The 15,328-nt window shown below is 32.6% G+C and overlaps 1 protein-coding gene across 7 annotated transcripts in view; it reads left to right on the plus strand.

Annotated features, from left to right (window-relative positions):
- The window catches only part of Nbea (neurobeachin), a 628,163-nt gene that overhangs the window by 428,651 nt on the left and 184,184 nt on the right, over window positions 1-15,328 (plus strand). The window contains exon 41 of one of the 7 annotated variants that reach the window (XM_047553976.1): window positions 3,254-3,286. The exons of the other annotated variants lie outside the window; for them this stretch is intronic. Within the exon in view, the coding sequence (XP_047409932.1) occupies window positions 3,254-3,286 (33 nt within the window). The remainder of the gene's footprint in view (window positions 1-3,253; window positions 3,287-15,328) is intronic. 7 annotated transcript variants of the gene reach the window in all.

Consider the following 15,328-nt stretch of genomic DNA (forward strand, 5'->3'; position numbering starts at 1 on the left):
CAATGCTCTGTCACTTGAAATTTAATAATTCACTTGCAATCTCATTTTCTACTATTGAAGTGAGAACCTCAAATAAGTGTGTATTTTCCAGACAACAAATAAATAGCATCAACTTTCTATATGATAAAAAGCAAGTTTTTATATGGGAGAAGAAAATCATAGTATAAATTGTCCACATACAACTGACTGTATCATTGGGAGGTGGGACAGGATGATAGACCCTTGAATTATATCTGTCTAACCTGATAACAGCCCCTTCTGCCAAGTAACCATGGAATTTGCCATTTCCTTCCTGCTAACACTCTTTGCAGTGTCCTTCCCCATTCCCCTTTTACTCTCTGACCTCACACTGCTAATCTTCCATCACTAGCAGACATTCTTCCCCCACCACCTTCTACTTCATCTTGTCTCAATGCTTGTCTGAGGTCAACTGAGGACATTTTCTGAAGGACAAGATGGTGTACGGTTATCCTAGTATATTGCCTAACAACCTTTGTTTGGTTTCAAACCATTTGAGAACCTGATAAAAGCAGATCACTTTATGAAGATGCACAACGAATTTTGTGTACAATTTCAGAGCATTCACTGAACCCTAGAAACCAGTCTTTGGAATCATATCCTAGATCTCCAGTTAAAAACTCCTACTTTAGAGTCTTAAGAAGTGGCCAAGTCTTATCTCAGTTCTATATTTTCAACACTTAAAACATCAAGGTAGAAGTTGACAATAAAGTAGACTACAGACATCATTCTGTTTACAAAATCACATTTCAGTTTCCAGAACTGTACCAAAAATTATCTGGCCTGGCTGTATGAAATTCTCAGTGATTTATTCCTACTAATTAGACCTTTCTCTTTTCACCAAAGAGGTGTGCTATTAATTGCAAAGTAAGAGATGGCATCTTATTTTCCCTCTTCTAGATTAGCAAGCTATTAGGTTTTTCCAATGCCAGTTCCTGGACATGCCTTTCTTGCTAGCATTCCCATATCATGATAACTGTTTCTTCTATTTAAAACTAATCTTAAACCTACAACCAAATGATTGCAATGAATTTGTAAATAAATGTTCAAGTTTTGGTTTTACAAAACCTAAAGCAAATGAAATGCACTGATTCTTTTGCCCACAGATGTGTTCCTTTTTTTCCTAGTCTCATCCTTGATCTTAAAGATCATAGGAAATTCATAAATGTGATGCCTGACCTTTTTAGATAATGGCTTGCTTTTCCTCATTCACATATGCTAACACATATGTTTCATAATAGTACAATTTATTTTAAACTCTCTCTGGTTCTTTGTTGCACTAAAGATAATTAATTAGTTGATTCAAATGTGCCTTGTCCCTTGAAGTATTTCATTAGAATCTACCCAGTAATACCAGTGACAAAAAGCAGCAAATACTAATAATTATATTTCTCTCCTTTAATTTTAATTAATCATTTATATTAATTTATTTTTATAAACAAAAGTTTTAAACACATTAAGTTATAATATCCAAGAACAACTAAAGTACCATTTAAATAAATTTATTTCAAGATTTTTAAATCTAGACTATAATAATAATGACAATGTTACACCAAATTTACATGGAAAAAATCAAATTACGAAGCTTCTGACCAATGTGCTCTATCAAGACTCTTCCCACTTCGGTCTTTCAACAGATTTTTCTTTGAGCAGCTCTGTTCCCATCCGTACCTACCTGGTCCTACCTCATACTCTTCTTGTGGGATCATTGTATCTGAAAAATCTTACAAGCTGTCTTAAAATATTGATTCCCTCCTAGTCTATAGTGTTCATTTTTTTAAAGAGCAACCCAAAATATTACTTGAAGGAATCTTGAATGCCAGGGAAAAGAAGTGGAAGATGAATGTTTTGTGAAGGGAAAAGTAACAGCCACAGAAGTAGTCTGCCTAATTAATAGGAAGGTATAGATTCATTTTGTAGATGTGGAGCTTATTTATCTAGACTGTCATGATAGTGACAGTGTTACATAAAATTCATTTTTAGAAGTTAATTACAAACCAGAAGTCCTAGGTTTAAGAAATTAGGTATTTGTAAAGTTTCAGACCACATAAATCTATTTTTTGTTCCAAGAAATTATCATACAAATTGTTATCTGTCTCAGAAATTTACATTTGCTAAGTAATATCTCTTATAGATAATTTATCATCCTAAATAGCATAATAATACCATACTGCCTAAAGAAAACTATAGGAGAACAAAATCCAAGAAATTCTAAAATCTGTGTACAATTTTAATATAATCTCATATTTATTTGGTGTCTCAGACATATTCCATAAAATATTTGCCCATTTCCATCGTGGAGTTGGGAATTACAGGATTATCTTTACATGATTACCTTAATGATGTGGCTTACCCATTATTCTTATAAAAATGAACCATCAAAAATATGCACATAATTGAATTTTCAGATTTTAGATTGCATATTAAAGAATGTGCCATTTTACAACAGTAAAGTTAAGCCTAAACCTGCTAATTATAATTAGCACAATACATTTTTCCCTTCTCAAAAAACCCTGTTTTGATGACATAGGCATACAGAAGAAAATACCATATGTATAATTTTTTCAGTGTGCAATATTAAGTTAAACTCAAACAGAAAAAGTATGCTTTTCTGTTTAGAAACATTTTTGTTTCTAAAAAGAAGAAAGAGAGAAAGGAGAAAAATAGTTAGCATATCTTTTTAGGAACCAGTGTTCAGACAGCTGTATGTATAATAATCCTTTTATCTTTAACAACAACCCTGTGAGTTGAAACTATGATTACTAGTACTTTAAAAAATAAGGATATGCAGGTGTCCAGAAAGATTGACTTGTGTAAATGTAAGAACTGTGTGTAAAATAGCATGTCTTTAAAAATACGTAATACATGGTTTATATTAAAGTACATCCAATTATACATTTAAATGTTTATATAGCTGGGTGTATGTTTGTATACTAAGACCCAAAGATGGAGTTCTATAACTCCATCTTACACAAGCTCCATTATATTATACTCAGAAGTCTGTGCATATGTATAATATTTAATTTTAGCTTTAATTATAGTCTAGGTGTTGACCAAAATTTTTTCTGGTAAGTTGAAAACATTTGATAAGTAATAGAATACTTTTACCACAATTTTACTTAAATATTGACCCTTCTTGTGTTTTCTCCATTTTGTTCAGAGTTTTAATAAAGATAAATTATTCAACAAAATTCTTTGACTTTAAATGTCATGCAACTTTTTGTTTTACTTTTAGTTCCCTTTCTTGCCAAGCTGTTCATCTCAAGAGGCAAGTTAAATGTGTGTGATACTAATTACTCAATTTATTATGTATTGTAGCAAATGGCTAATATGATATAATATAGAAGTATGCCAATCAATTAAATAATTATTACATTAATAACACCTAACTTAATTTATTTCAATTGCCTTTTTAGTTTGTAGTAATTACTGAAGTGAATTAGCATCTATGATTCCATATGTGCTTAAATATTTCAGTTTACTAATTATATTTTTGTTAAAATATTTAGATTAATCAGTATAATAACCAATTTTAATCTAAAATCTCAATTATCTATTTTAATTTGAAATTTAGCTTAGTTGTTTCTTCAAATAATTAAAAAATAATTGAAATTTAAGATTAACTCAAATTTATGTGAATGATTTAATTCAACTGGCAGAATTGTGTCCCACTAGTAAAATATATTTTATTTCTTTTTGAGTGTCATGTATGCTGCATGACACTAGAAACATTTTACAACTTCCAAACAATTAGAATTCATACAGATTCCTTTATTGTTACTTCCTAAAGTTACTAATCTTACTAAGTTAGGAAACTCAAAGTTTTTAATGGTGACAGTGAAGATCTTTAATGCTTTGTTATCAATTCTGTAAGCTGTAATAATCTTATTTTCTGCTGTTGTTACATATATAAGATGTTATTACCAACAGTTTACCCATCCATTTAATATTCAGTAACTTAAATTTTTTTTCTGCATGCCTAAACTAATATCCAAACTTTCTTCTCACCTGAAATATTCTTTTCATCTCTCTATTTACACCCTCCCTGTGTCCTCCTTTCAAAAATCCTACCTGTTATTTTAGGACCCATTTAAAACACTGTCATATATTCACTGGTCAATTGTGTAACCCTTATAACTTTTTTTTTGTTAATATTGTTTTGGAAACAACTTTATTGAGATCTGAGTCACGTACCATAAAACTGTCCTGTATACAAAATAGAAATCAATTATTTTTAGCATATTCATATAGCTACACAACCATCACCACAATCAATTTTAAAACATTTCATTGTCCCCAGAAGAAACCTTTTACACTTTGGCTCTACCCCACCATTTTCCTATTCCCACTCTGTGGCCCTAAATAGCCACTCATCTATTGTCTATCTCCAGATTTGTCTGTTCTGCACTTTTCATATTAGTGGAATCATATGTGGTCTTTCAGGTCTGGTTTCTGTCACAGTAATATTTTCAGGGTTCTTCCATGTGGTGCCATATATGTCCTTTTTATGGGGAATATTTTATTGTACATATATACCATATTTTCTTTGTCCGTTCATTGGTTGATGTACATTTGCATTGTTTTCACCTTTTGGAAATTATGAAAAATACATCTTAAACATTCACGAACAAAGTTTTATGTGAATGTAGTTTCATTTTTGAGCAACTGTCAGACTGTTTACAGAAGTGGCTGCAGCACTTTACATTGTATCACCAGCGTGCAAGAGTTTCAATTTCTTCATTTGCTCCCCAACACTTATTATCTGTTTTTTTTTAATTATAGCATTCCCATAACATTTTTAAACATTTTTATTTGTCATAATTATTTATACATGACAGAGAAATGCATATTGACACATCATACATAAATGGAGTATAACTTCTCATTCTTCTGGTTTTACATGATATAGAATCACATGGGTCATGTAGTCATATATGCAAATAGTGTATTAATGTCCAGTTCATTCTACTATCCTCCCTACCCCCATAGCCCAGTTCCCTCCCCTCTACCTAATCTAAACTACCTCTATTCTTCCCTAGTTCCCCATCCCCTTATTGTGAATTAGCATCCGAATATCAGAGAGAACATATTTTTGGTTTTGGGGATTGACTTATTTCATTTAGCATGATGTTCTCCAGGTCCATCCATTTACCAGCAAATGCCATAATTCCATTCTTCTTTAAGGCTGAGTAATATTCAATTGTGTATATGTACCACATTTTCTTTATCCATTCATCTTTCAAAGGGTACCAGGTTGGTTCCATAGCTTAGCTTTTGTGAATTGAGCTGCTATGAACATTGATGTGGCTGTATCACTGTAGTATGCTGATTTTAAATCCTTCGAGTATAAACTGAGGAGTGGGATAGCTGAGTCAAATGGTGGTTCCATTCCAGGTTTTCTGAGGAATCTCCATACTGCTTTCCAGAGTGGTTGGACCAATTTGCAGTCCCACCAGCAATGTATGAGTGTACCTTTTTCCCCACATCCTCACCAACATTTATTGTCACTTGTGTTCTTGATAATTGCCACTCTGACTGGATTGAGATGAAATCTTAGTTTTGATTTGGATTTCTCTAATTGCTAGACATGTTGAGCATTTTTTCATGTGTTTGTTGATCAGTTTTATTTCTTCTTCTGTGAAGTGTCTGTTCAGTTCCTTAGCCCATTTATTGTTTGGGTTTTTTTTTTTTTTTTTTTTTTTTTTTGGTGTTAAGATTTTTGAGTTCTTTATATATCCTGGAGATTAATGTTCTCTCTGAGGTACCTGTGGTAAAGATTTCCTCCCATTCTGTAGGCTCTCCCTTCACGTTATTGATTGTTTCCTTTGCTGAGAAGAAGGTTTTAGTTTGAATCCATCCCATTTATTGATTCTTGACATCTCATAACATTTTGATTATATCATTCTTAAGACACTTACCACATAAAGCCTCATATTGTAGAGGTTTTTCTATGTTTTCCCCTCTCCTGTTAGACTACAGATTCTTTAAGGACAGCAATTATATATTAGGTTTCTTTGAACCACAAAGAAATCTAACACAGTGACTTGAAAGGTTCCCATTGAACCTTTGGTAAAAAGTTCATAAATAGGAGAGCTGAGATAATTATCTAATTATACCATAAGTAAAAGACAAAATACAACTTATTTTGAGCTATTGAAATAAAGTATTTGGGAGCTTGAATTATAAGATTCTCTGCTCATACTAACTGAATCACTCAAATAAATTACTCAATATATCACTTGACTTTTTCTATGATAGGGACACTTAAAGTTAAGCTAATCTTTGTTCCATTCTCACTTCTGCTAATTGTGTCACTTTAACTAAATGTATCTCAAAGTTCTCATTTATGAGGCCTAGATATCACTGCTACTCTTAATTTAAAAAAAAAAAAACTTTATTACATCAAAAAATGTTCTCCAACCAATGGATAATAATGGTACACTGAGTATTTTTAAGAGTAGCCAGGATCAGAAGGGAAGAAGTGTTAGAATATAGGTTTGAGATGGGTTTTTTAATGTGGGTTTTTCAAAGTGGCAGATTTATAATCATACACACACACACACACACACACACACACACATACACACACCCTTACGTAGTCAAGAATCTGAAACTGAAAATGAATTATATGAATTAAGAGTGAGAAAAACACAGAAATAAAAAGGAGATCTATTAGGACACTCTTCTAAGTGCCCCATCTCCCTCATGAGCACAGCGATGCCCCTAACAGTTCTCAGCATACCTTCCTTGATGTTCAGGGGACAGTGTGTTGTGAAGTCGTTTCTCTTATTGTAAACTGATCAAATCGTTTCCATTTCTTATAGTTGTCATTCTACAAACTCATCGTGAAATCAGTTATCAAATGATGATGAGGGGAGGGAAACATTACTTACAATAATTCTTAAGTTTCTCCATTTCTACTTTCTAAATATCTCTGGGTTCACTCACTCATTTCCTTATTCATTCACATCTCATGACTATCTGGTGAGGACATGTAAAATGCTGGTCCTAAGACTATGATGAGTAAAAATGTCCTAGTATGGAGATGTAAATACCCAGGCAAAGTTATTCATAGATAGATTGAATGCTACCTACAAACCCAACTGATAAGAAAATAAAGCAAACTATAGAACATGAACAAAAAAAAACCCTCAAGATTCTGGGAAATACAGTAAAATCAAAGGAAAAACAAAATCCTAAAAGCTAAAAATTTTTCATAGAAGTATGTTATTTAAGAAAAAGAATAGAATATATATGAAAAGCACAGGAAGTTTTATTCCAATTATTTAGTGAAATAAGGAGACACATACTGTAGAAAAGAACATGTTTGTTGTTACATGGATGCAGATCATCACTGTCTCAGATGAGTTTGCTTAGGCCTGACTGTTACATGCTATACAATTCCAATATGGTGAACCCAACATTCTTTCCCTGACAAAACTAGTATTTTTTAAAAAGATTCTTTGACATTTTGAAATGTAACTTTAATAACAGTATGAATACAATTAATTCAACCTGATATTTGTATTTAGGGGAAAAAATGTCTTTTAAACATTCTGGGTTTTCTAAAATGCATTTTACTCAGGATTTTCCCCTTAATTTTTAAACCCATGTGTATTTCAAGGGAAATTTAATCCATATGTCCCTGACTCACTCACACTTAACTCATCAAAATGTTGTTTAGTAAAAGCTATTTGATGTTGAAAAGTCTTATGAGTCTTTATAAGTCTTTTTTCTCTCTCTTTGAATTAGGAAGTTGCTTTGCCAGTCATAAATAGTATACCCAAAGGGTTCACATTCAGCTTCAAACACAGACTTCACAAAGCTCTCAGAGCATTAACACGAGCCCATTTCTTGCCAAAGCTGTGAAATACTTAAATTTCTAACCTAATTTTAATGTTTGTATTAAAGACTTATAAAAAAAATATTCACCTTGAATATCTTGCCTTTTCTTATTTTCATTATTTTCAAAAAGTCTGCAAGGCCATTTTAAACCTGCAGATATTTTACAGTAACTATATTTCTGTGTTTCAAAAAATGGATGTCCCCTCCAACCTTGGATTCCATTGTCTGTAAAACACTTTTAAGGTACTTCTAATAACAACAACATACCAAATGTGTTGAAAATGCAATTCAACTATATTTATTAATATCAGCCATGATTCAAATCACATATAACATTCTTCTTTTTTTGTGTGGATTTGTTTTAAGAATCAGCTCGTTCATTATGGACAAGTGTTTCACAAACCACAAGGATGAAGCCTTTTCTATCTAATACTGTGTACTAGTTGAAACATATTTTTATTTTTCTTTCATTTCTGTGTAGAGAATTTCTATAGAAAGTAATTTTTCTCAATGAATTTACAGTCATACAGCCAATCTATAAAAAAAACAAGGGCAGTAAACAACTAACCTATCAGTAGGTTATACTTCTTTATATATAGGAATCTAAGCTTTCATGTGTCATGTTTTTAGAAAGTATATGGATGAGGATATTAATCACATACTGAAGAAATGTGGGTCACTCATTTGTTACACGTAGAAGAAAAATGTGAAGAGAAACAATACTATTTTCCTACTGCCAAATTGTGGATGTTAGCAACTTAGAGAGGAGGCAGAGGTGAGGTCCACATTATGTCACCCCTGCCACAGCCAAGAAGGCCTGGTGCTTTTTGATAGGCACTGGTTCAAAGATTAGGTGAAAAAAACAATTTTACCAGGGAAGTGCTATGCAAAAGAATCATTAAGTCTTACTGCATACTGAAAATTTTTAAATTTTTTATTTCCATGGTTTTTTGCTGTAAGAAAGAAGGAGCCTACAGGAGGTACTTGATCATAACAGCTAGCCAGAAGTATAGAATTTACATGACATACAGATTGCAAATAGTTAATCCTGAGAAGTTGCTTTATCAGTTCAAATCATCAGTCAAGTAAAAATAAATCTAGATCTTTTTATCAGCAATAGAGAAAATGGATCAAATTTGCTATCTAAATATTGTTAAATATTTTTTCTAGAAAAATATTTAGGTGGTTTTATTGATCAGAAAATTGCTGATTGCAGTGTTTTATGTTCTTTTTTAATTCAAATGGTCCGTTGATTTTTTTTCTTCCATTTTGTTGCTAATTTATCAAATAGCTAAGTATAGACATGATATTCATTCAGTTCAATTTGTGTATGAAACAGGAATGCTAAGAGCCAGGTACCAAGAAAAGTTAAAAATAAACAAACAAACGTTGCATCTAAAGGTGGGATATAAGAAGGTCTCCATTTACTTGCTTAAGTTTTCTAAGGGGAAAAACCAGGCTAGATAAGTACGAAGAGGATGGGGGAATGGGTTGGGAGATATAAGTGACATTTGTTAACAGAAAACTGTACTACAGCCTAATAACTATACAACTGTGTGACTTAGGTGTTATACTTCATTTTAAGATGTTGAAAGTTAGGTTCCAACAGCAGGACACCCATTCATGATCATATATCAAGCAAAGAGATGAGCCAGAATTTAAATCTATTTTCTTTCTCTTTCCGAAAGTCTTTTTTAAAATTTTATTCCAGTATATCAATGTTCTGTTTTGTTTATTTATTCCAAGTTGCAGCCCATTGGTGGGTAAACAAATCAATTGAGTTAGTATCAGCATTATTGGTAAATGAAATAAGAAAGGATAGATTAGAATAGAAAATATCAAAATTTACACACTGTAAAGACAGAGCTGGAAGGACCAGTTGGAACCTTATTCTATTATCCCTTATTCTCTTATGCAAGACCCACTCTGTTTGAATGTAGTTATATAAGCAAAACAAATATAAATATTAAATATCTACCATATGTCAGACACTAAGATGGATACTTTGTTACAGTGAATACAAGTTCCTGCTCTCAAGGATACATTCAGGTGAGTCTATTGGATATCCAGAATTCTCAAAATGACATAAAAGATTGAAATATCAGAACCATATTGAGCTTGGAGTGCATAGTTAAAACCACTGAGATCACCCAAGGAAAGTGAATATATAGACAGCACAAAGCAGTAGGCCAACTTCAGATCCCCTGTGGAACAACAAGGATGAGAAAGCAGCTAGCTAGAGCCCATTAGAGACACCAAGAAAAAAGTCAAACAGTCAAAGAACAAAAGAGACATCTACACTCTAAAGGCCAAGGAGTCTGCTTCAGCATTTTTTTTAACCTTATGTTCCTTGAAATACAGGTAATTTGAAAGATGACAAAGTGAAAAAAAAATTCTGTGGTTGAATGTTTTTGGAAAATTCTGGATTTAAAAATAAACTGTTGTTCTTTTTTTTTTTTTTTAATCAATGGAATTTAGCTTATTAAGCAGTGTATAATTTCCAAACACCATGGCCTGAGTAAAGGATAGGAGTGAAGCCAATGAAGTGAACAGGAGTTAAGAGACAGAAAGAGATGTCCAGGTGCTTAACAAAGGAAGGAGACACAGGAAAGAGAGAAGCAGGAGCTGGCAGGGGAAGGTAGGACCAAGAGTACAGTTAGTTACTAGCTTGCATGTATTTCCTGGAACTGAAGAAAAAGAGATAAGGATAAATACAGAAAAATCTTTAGATAGACAAAGATACCAAAAGAAATGATAAAATTTAGTTTTTTCCAAGATAGGAATATTTTGCTTATTATGGAGTTGAGATGGTCAAAGTAGACCTATGAGATTTTCTAGGAAAGCACTATGTTTACTCATCTTGTCAAAGGAATGCGTGACCCCACAAAAGGATAAACAACTCTGCTCCACACTATAATTCCTGAGTTCTAAATTATTTTATAGTTGTCACTGGACCTTTATTTTTATTTATTTATTTATATGCAGTACTGAGAATTGAACCCAGTGCCTCACACATGCTAGGCAAGCACTTTACCACTGAGCTACAACCCCAGCTCAACAAATTAGATTTATTGATGTTATGTGCCTTACACAATGCTTGGTTAAGCCCTTTTTCCCTTACTTCATAATTGTTCCTTTTTAAAAAATTTTTGCCCTATGGTATAAGGCATTTAAGGGTCAAATTCATACCTTATATATTCCCTCCTGGTGCCCAATACAACACACTACACACTCAGTAGTTTTTGTTGAGTAAATGAATAAGTGGATCCCGAATAAAACATGTCTCTATGCATATAATTTACAGAAAAGGAGCAACTTATATACTAGGAAAATTATGGCCATATGGTTATAAAATTATGCCATTTAAAAAGATAATCTGAATGTGAGCTAGGATGACCAATTACATCATAACTCTCCTTGGTTTTTAGAAAATTTTTGAAATTTATGTTTTCTATAAAATGCAATTTTTTTATTTTTTAATTTAAATATTTTTTAGTTGCAGATGGACACCTACCTTTATTTTATTTATTTATTTTCATGTGGCGCTGAGGAGCTAACTCAGGGCCTCACACATGCTAGACAAGCACTCTACCACTGAGCTAATCCCAGCCCCTATTGTTTGTATTTGTAAAGAAAAATAGAGATGGATTGAATTCTGAAAAATACAAAATTTGTAAGCTATTATTTTCAGTGGCTTTTCAGTATGATGTATAAATGCAATAATAGTATGTAAATTTTTCTACATTCAGTTCCATAAACACAGATTGCATACCATGTGATAGATACTGTGTTAGGTGAAGAAGATAATGTCCCTGCCTTCAGGTAGCCTATGCCAAATAAGAGAAACAGACATCTAAACACATATATTTGTTTTATAAGTGCTGCAATAAAGATGTGCCCAGGGATCTGTGGGAATAGAAAGACAGGCACTTCATCCAACCTAGGGGTACAAAGACTTAATGCTTCTAGTCCTACAGATTTAAATTATATTCTCTGGTCTATTCACTCATCTAGTCTAGTAGGAATTTACTCTTTTCTATCATTAAATGATATCCTAGTGCCATAAAAGAGTCATACCCCTCCAGAAGGTGAAAAATGCATTCCATATGTCAAACTAAATGTAATACAACCAGAAACACAAATCTCAGCTAGCTCACCTATTAAATCAAAAGGCAAGAAAATTGTCACACCAAACATTAAAAGACAATCACTATTTTTCTAATATTTTTTGCTAGAAAATAACTGAATGCTATTTTACTTAAACTATATAAAATTACTCATTGCCTTTGCAGAAATGCACTTTTTTTCTTTTAAGCTGAATAATTACGTGTTTTCCAAATACATTGGAAAATATAAATGATAGGTTAAGAGTATATCAGATGCTTGCTCAGTACTTTTTTAAATTGTTAATTTTGAGCACGTTAAATAAGATGAGGTTTTAGATAGTATCAGTTTGATAATAGATGTCCTACCATGATAAATAAATATGCTAACTTTCCAGTATTCAGTTGCTTGTATAAGAGGTCTGCATTCTTTCCATGTCTGTTTCAGACTGTGGTGAAGTTTTTCCAGAGGTAGGTTTCAGATCTTCTATTAATATGCCTTCTTAAGTACCTGTCTTATTTTGTACAATAATTGTCTCAGGAAATCAGTAAACTCTGAGGATAACTGGTTATTGTTCATCTCAATCATAAGGATAGATTATATTTGAAAAAGTCACCAAAGAGCATCAAAAGACTACTTCCTGGGTATAGTGAGTATTTGTGTAAGATTTAGGTTTATGGAGTGTCTATAATGAGTAGTTGTGGGGGGCATTTTGTGTGTGAGTGTGCTGAAGAAGAGAGTATTTCTAAAATTTAAGTTCATAGCCCTTGAGTTATGTATTCTATGAGTTGTTCAAGTTCCCTTTTTCTAATTCAAGCAAAAATGTTCTGTAACTATTTCCATGCAAGCAGAGTTTTTGAAAATTTCAGAGAATCCTTATTCTGGTAATTTATTTGGACAGCTATCAATATTCTTTCTAGACAAAGAAAACCATCGCTGTCTAGGGATTTTGTTGCTATGATTTTTTTCCCCTTGAGGTATTTTAAATGCCTGAAACCCAGAAAACTGCCCTAGAAAATGAATATCCAAGATTCTTTTTATTTTGGATTGAACCCCAGGGCACTTAACACTGATCAACATATCCTCAGCCCTTTTTTTATATTTTATTTAGAGACAGGGTCTCCCTAAGTTGCTTAGGGCCTCACCAAGTTGCTGAGGCTGGCTCTGAGCTCATGATCCTCCTGCTTCCACCTCCCTAGCCCCTGGGATTACAGGTGTGCGCCACTGCACCCAGCCTAAAATTCTTCACAGTATTTTTCTGAGACTTTCCCTCTCCCCCAGGCACATAAACAAACACCTGTACTATCTTAATACTTAAAGTCTTCCTAAGATTGCAAAACAAATTCCAGCTGCCTCATGTTCTTTAGTAATTTACTTTAAATTGTTTTGAGATTAAAACATTTTATTCTTTTAATTCTGTGGGGAAAACATTTTCTTTAAATTAATAGTACTATACTTTAAAATGATACTAATCCAAAGCATGATCAATGCTTTAGCTATCATCACTCATGCTGTGAGTTACTTACCTAACAAATGTTATCACAGCATAGAAATTAATTGTAAAAATTTACTCCATGAGTATATTTTTGTCTTAAATTTGGGGGAACAATGCCCCTTTGCATTGAACATGATAGTTCTTCTAAATAATCTTACAATTTTAATTTTTAATAATTATACCAAGATTAGTCAGTGCTTATTATCCCACAGTAATGGTTTTTTACATGTTCTAGAAAAAAATGAAACGTGGTTTCAAAGTAATTGATGTTGGAGAAAATCCATACAAGCTAATAAAGCTTTTATTAATGTTGAGCTAAGTTTAGGAAATATTCAAATGATTCTAAGATACATTATAACTTCATGTACCTTAAATATAGTTTTTACCAATTGAATGTCATCAAATCATTCTAACAATGCCAATTTTAATTAGACTTGAACTTTTTTTCTCATATTTATTGTCTGCTGTGCTTTATATTAAAACTTGTAGAGAAGTTTAGTACTGTTTGAAAATATAATTGCCATGAGTGTCTTTTAATCGCTATAATGCTATTGACCCATCTCAAAAATGATTAATACCTGCATCAGAGAAAAAGAAGAGCAGTCCCAGACTTTGGGGAATTGGTCTGACCTACAAGTAGGCCTTGTTATTGTTGGGAGCTGGCCAGGAGCTTACAGGTAAAGTCATGGTGTTCTCTTGTTGAACATAAGAAACCTCACAGAATACCAGCATCAGACAAAGTCACATCATCATCCTGATGTGAGACAATAAATTAATTAATTAATTAATATAATTTTGTGCAAGCACAGACAAAAACAAGGCCACACTGCTGACCACAAAATACCAAACACCCCCCTCTCCTGGCTAATATGAGTAACAGCTCCTTTTCTCAATTCCAACTTCAGTTTGCTCTAGTCCCCCTCCCTCCCTCTAAATAAGATTTGTTAAGATACCCAGGCTTAGAATTATCCTTGGCTTGTGAAGAGCCCAATCAAGGGCAAGCTCTGCCTCCTTGAGCCCTATCCAGAATCATTTTAACCAAAGTCCAGTTCCTCCCATGAGTCCTTTAACTATGGTTTCCCAGGGTTGTTGGTCTCCCTAATCACAATGAGCAATAAGCCCACTTGTTCAACTATAGGTATGTCTTTGGCAAGGACAGCAGTGACACTTGTATTCAACATTTGTGAATAGTTAACTGTTAGTTAAATAAAAGTAAAGAAATTTTGTAAATTGTAAAGTTCTATTAAAATGCCAATGTATTATTAAGATTTCTAGGCTTGGATTTTTTATTTTCAGCAAAATAATCCAAACCCACACATATTTAACATTCTACTTTTAAATGTATATTTGAAGAATAGTTGCCTTTTCAAATACAAAACATGTGTACTTTGTACTCTGAGTACACAATGAGATTTGTCATAAACTGATTAAAGAGCCAATGGCCCTAAAGAGAAGTTCATTCTTTTCAAGATTTCTTTCATTATTTTGGGGTGATCTTTGGTCTTGTTCATACTTTAAATTAACATTTAAATTAATGCCAACTAATATCCCCAAACTTATTAAAATAGTAATAATGGATCAATTTTTTTTAACATTATGCTGCCAATTCTAAGAAGTAAATAACATTTTCCCTTTTAATTACCACTTTAGAATGTGGAATTTTAAATTATTGAATGTACCCTTTAATATCATTTCCTCTAAGTGTGCTGAGGATGTTAATATAACTGATCCTTTTATTCCTAGATTAGTGATTGGAATGACTATATTTACAGTCAATCCCCAACTCACTACAGCAAGCAAAGTTTAGAAGGTTAAATTTGTAATTACTTAAATTGAAGAACAGAATCAGCTATATCGCCATCTTGG

Source organism: Sciurus carolinensis, chromosome 5 (assembly GCF_902686445.1).
Source record: "Sciurus carolinensis chromosome 5, mSciCar1.2, whole genome shotgun sequence".
NCBI lineage: Eukaryota > Metazoa > Chordata > Mammalia > Rodentia > Sciuridae > Sciurus > Sciurus carolinensis.